This window comes from Gossypium hirsutum, chromosome D07 (assembly GCF_007990345.1).
Source record: "Gossypium hirsutum isolate 1008001.06 chromosome D07, Gossypium_hirsutum_v2.1, whole genome shotgun sequence".
In the NCBI taxonomy this organism is placed as follows: Eukaryota; Viridiplantae; Streptophyta; class Magnoliopsida; order Malvales; family Malvaceae; genus Gossypium; species Gossypium hirsutum.
The window spans coordinates 32,916,231-32,920,638 of NC_053443.1; the positions used below are offsets into that span (position 1 = coordinate 32,916,231).

A 4,408-nucleotide genomic window follows, 5' to 3' on the forward strand; every position below is an offset into this window, starting at 1 on the left:
AGTATTAGTATTTGATTTTATGAAGTTTAGAATGCTGTGCAAACTAGATCCATGATTTAAGTAGTAGGGGATTTAGAAGGAAAAAAACTCTCTTGTAGAATACCGAAAATATTTAAAAATATTTTTTTATAAAAAAAATGCGTATCTTAAATTATAATTTAATCTTGAATAAATTTTTAATGTATGAAATTATCATAAATTTCCATATATTTTCCATTTTTTTTTCATCCGGCCGACGATTCCAACATTGACGAAAACCCCTTATTTAAGAATGGTTGGGGTGGTCTTGGATTAGTAAAAAAATTAATATTTTATAATTAAAATTAAGTAAAAATATTATTTTAATTAAATAGTAATTTGAATACTTCTCCATTTCAATTTATTATGGTTTATCAAGAGGTCAAAAAGTATTTTTAAACAAAAACTAAAATTTTCTATTTCTAATTTTGTCTAAAAGTATACTTTTATAAAATACTTTTTTGTCCTAAAAAAATTAAAAAAAAAAAAGCAATACTAATATGTATCTATGTAATATCAGAAGAACTTGTGAGCAAAAATCTTAATATTTGAAATAATCTAACCTAGCCTAAAGTGTAACCTTCTATCATCGCTTTCTAAATTTTGGATATTTTAAATTCAAATCACATTTAATTTGAAAATACATATACCTTGGACCTCCAACCTCATCTGGACCCCCAATGCTGCACGCTTTGGTTTCAAGGAAAAAAAAAAGTTAAATTCTACTATTAGTCCCTGTATTTTATAAAAGTTATGAATTTAATCTCTATAATTTAGTTATTTTTAATCTTTGTATGAAAATTTAAGTTTAAATCAAATGATAATTATTAAATCCGTTCAATTATCTGATGCAGCAGGTATCACATGTCATGTTAGTTTTTTATTTTCACATATTACTTAGTAAAAATTTAATTAATGAATTAATGACGGTCGTCAAGACTAAAATTCCAAATTTTGAAAAAGTATAGAGATTTAAAATAATGCGATTTGAGAAAATGAGTAAGGACTACAATTAACTAATTTGAAAAATACAAGAACTAAAATTGATCAGTTTAAAAAAGTACAGAGAAAAAAATTTATCAAAATTTAAAATAGCGATTAAGTTCATAATTTTCGTAAAGTATAAAGATTAATAGCAGAACTTAATGATATGTTGATTAGCAAAAGTATATACATTTTTTTATGCATTTTATCTATTTTTTAAAAAGATATATAAACAATAAAATTAAAGGAGAAAAACAAAGAGTGGTGAACTCAATCTTATCATAATAATACTAATATTGCAAAGAAGATTCCCATACACAGTAAAAGATGTTACCCTAACCATATACCAAAAAGAGAGAAAGTTGGTCTATATTTTTCAAGTTCCAACCACTCTCTCAATACTCTTTTTCTTGGGTTTTTGCTGAATTTGTAAAAACTGGTAAAAAAGTGTGCCCAAAACTGAAATATAAAAGCCCTGAAAAAATACATTTAATAATCAAAGGAACCACGTGATCTCTCATGAGTCATGATGAACATTAATAGTTTTTTTTCTAAACAAAAAACCTGCTCAATTTGATTGCAATGTGCTATAACGTAAGGTAAGTAGATTTATTTTACAAACTCTTGAAAGTGGTATAAACACAACATTTTCTCATTTTTTTGCATCATAAAAATATCATCTACTAAAACTCTTACTACATTTTCCTTTTTTTTACTTTAAAAAAAATAATTTTATATAAGTTAGTTTAAAATATAAATTGATCATTTTAATTAAAATGTATTAATAAAAAGTGACATCTCAATGTACCTCAAGCTAAAATATAAAAATCAATTATTAACAATCAAAATGAATAAAATTTTGCTATTTGATGAGATTATTTTACTCATTTTATAACTAAAAAGAGCAAAATGCAACTCATTTTACTTTCCTTTTCTCTTTCATTCCATTTCCAAGTTCCAAAAGTAAACCAAGATTTTCTATTTTCATTGTAAGATCTTTCAAAAGATAACCTTACCAAGAAAAAAATGGTTTTTACCAAAAAAAAAAAAAAGAGAAAAAAACCCCTTTGTTCTACTTGATAATCACTATATTAATTCTCTCCTCAACCCAATAATCCCCTTAATATACAAAGGGGAAGGGTAAACAGTACAAATCCCATGCTTCATCCCTTGACTCTTCTTCAACTCCTTTAAACTATAATATTTACATAATATATATATATAAAAAAAACATGCTGCATGCACTTGTCAATGGGCAATGGCAGAAGATTCACGATACGCAGGTTGGCAGTAGGCAGCTTGAGAAGAAGCTTAACCCTCTCTTCTGCATCAAAATCAAAGAAAGCGGATGTTAAATTTCAACTTTAAAGCCTTCTGAATGTGGGTTTTTTTTTTTTAAAAAAACGGTAATGGAAAGTGGAGCCTACCTTTTTGGGTTTTGCGTAAAGGAGGTCAGGGGAGATTTTGTAGAGGTCTTCATCAACAGGCTTGCGCCTTGGCCTTGGCCTTGGCTCAGGAGCTTCCTTCCCGTCACTCACTTCCCACCTTTGGTTTTTGCCCTCTTTACTATGCGTCTGCCCTACTTTGGTCTGCAAAATTTCCACTCACTATTACCCAATTTTACCATCATTTGCTCATCACAATTCCATCTTTTTTTGGTTTTCTTTTAGGCTTTGAAAAAGGAAATGGCGTTATTAGGGGAATCTGCTCGCATTAATTTGAGTTTAGAAATGACAAAAAAAAAAGAAAGAAAGAAAGAAGGTTTATGGTCCCCACTGGAAAAAGCAGTTTTTGCTATGTATTTAGCATACCCAATTTTGGTTTTTCTCACTTTATTTGGGTCAGCTTCTTTCTTGATTATGGTAATAATATTAAATTAACACAAAGTAAGCTTCTTTCTATGAATTTCTTTTCCGTTTTGACATTTTCGAACCTTTGTTTGCAAGCCAGGAACTGCTTTTCATAAACAACGCATGTAGAATTCAATGAATAGCCTTTCACTCCCATCAAAAAGACTACCAAAGATAATTATGAAAGAAACGAAGAAAAGCATCTAATATGCACATGCACAAATAGGAAAAGAAAAACTCAGAAAAAAATGGAATTAAAGAATAAGAAATTTTGTGGTTTTTAGTGGTTTACCCTTCTGCGAGGAACAACAATCATGGCAGGGGTAACAACATCGTTCTCATAAAGATCACCGGCGACGTACAAGTCACGATCCTCGGAGTAGCTGTAACGAAGCATCCCAGTTGGTCGAGCTGTTTCAAAACACTGAGTGAAAGGGAGGTCGTTGTTCCAATCCCAGCTACCAAAGGCTGGAACATGGCTCCTTTTATAGTAATCCTGTACATCAACAAAAACCCAGAGCAAGTAAGTTATCTCATCATCAACAGCAATACAGCAGGTGCAAAAACAAAACCAAAAAAGAAACTCAATTTACTTACATCCATTTTGTGACAGAGGTGGAAAGTGAGTTAGAAGTCGGAAATATGAAGAATGTTGAAGGTTGACCTGAATTTTTCTAAGGGTCAAGAATTGCAAAGAGAGACCTAAATTAGAGCTTTTCTTTTTCCCTTGTTTGTTTGTTGAGTGAGCGTGGGAGCCTGGCCTGCCTGCCTACCAATTTAAAAGGAGAAGTGAGAGGGTAAAAGAGTAAGGGAAACGAAAGCAATCAAACCTTGCGTTGGGTAAAAGGAAAATTTACCCACACAACGAATTTTCACACAGTTGGCAACACAAGGACAAATAGGTAAAAGGACAAGTAAGAGAAACTGTGAGGGTTACTTTTGATATGGGTTTTTTAAATTATTCGTGTCTAAATTATTTTTGTATTTAATTAGTATTTAAATTTGTATTTCGTTATTTAAGTTAATATTGTTGCATTAACACCATTAATTTGTGCTGACACGACATAAATAGTCAATCTAGTAATGACATATAATAGCTTCTCAGTATTAAATAAATTAATAAAAAGAGAATAATTTTTTTGTCCAAATTGACTATTGACTTGAAAAAAATTATATTTTTTTATTAATTTATATATTTTAAATTTTTGAAATTTATATCTACCATGTAGTATATTAAGAGGTTGCCATGTGTTATCAACGAACTGATTATTAATGCCACATCAGTATAAGCTAATAGTGTTAATGCAAAGGTACCAACTTATGTAACGGAATACAATTCAAGTACCAATTAAATAATTTTAAACAAATGTAGGGGACAAATTACATATTAACCCTAAATTAGACTTTTAACTTTTTTTTTTCTAAATTCTTTTCAATCCCGGTTTGTCGCTGATGAATCGTATATACCAATGCTTGAATCTTTTGTTTTCTCTTTTTTTTTATTTTCTTTAGGGCCTTTTAACCCCACACGAGTAAAACCTGGTGCTTTGTGCAGA

The 4,408-nt window shown here is 29.7% G+C and overlaps 1 protein-coding gene across 1 annotated transcript; it reads right to left on the minus strand.

The window, feature by feature from the left end:
• Positions 1-1,850: 1,850 nt before the first annotated feature.
• On the minus strand, positions 1,851-3,669 carry LOC107954654 (uncharacterized). Its single transcript, XM_016890276.2, has 4 exons — positions 3,450-3,669; positions 3,145-3,348; positions 2,430-2,591; positions 1,851-2,326 (listed from the first exon to the last, which is right to left on the minus strand). Exons 1-4 carry the CDS (start codon positions 3,453-3,455, stop codon positions 2,273-2,275), a joined length of 426 nt encoding a protein of 141 aa, XP_016745765.1. The 5' UTR covers positions 3,456-3,669; the 3' UTR covers positions 1,851-2,272.
• Between the last annotated feature and the right edge of the window lie 739 nt (positions 3,670-4,408).

What these genes read in the sequence shown, in the direction of transcription:
- LOC107954654 (XM_016890276.2), bottom strand. An exon ending in TTGTTGTTCCTCGCAGAAGG is followed by an intron (nt 2,592 to 3,144) that starts GTAAACCACTAA and finishes GAAATTTTGCAG; the next exon opens with ACCAAAGTAGGGCAGACGCA. An exon ending in TTTACGCAAAACCCAAAAAG is followed by an intron (nt 2,327 to 2,429) that starts GTAGGCTCCACT and finishes ATTTTGATGCAG; the next exon opens with AAGAGAGGGTTAAGCTTCTT.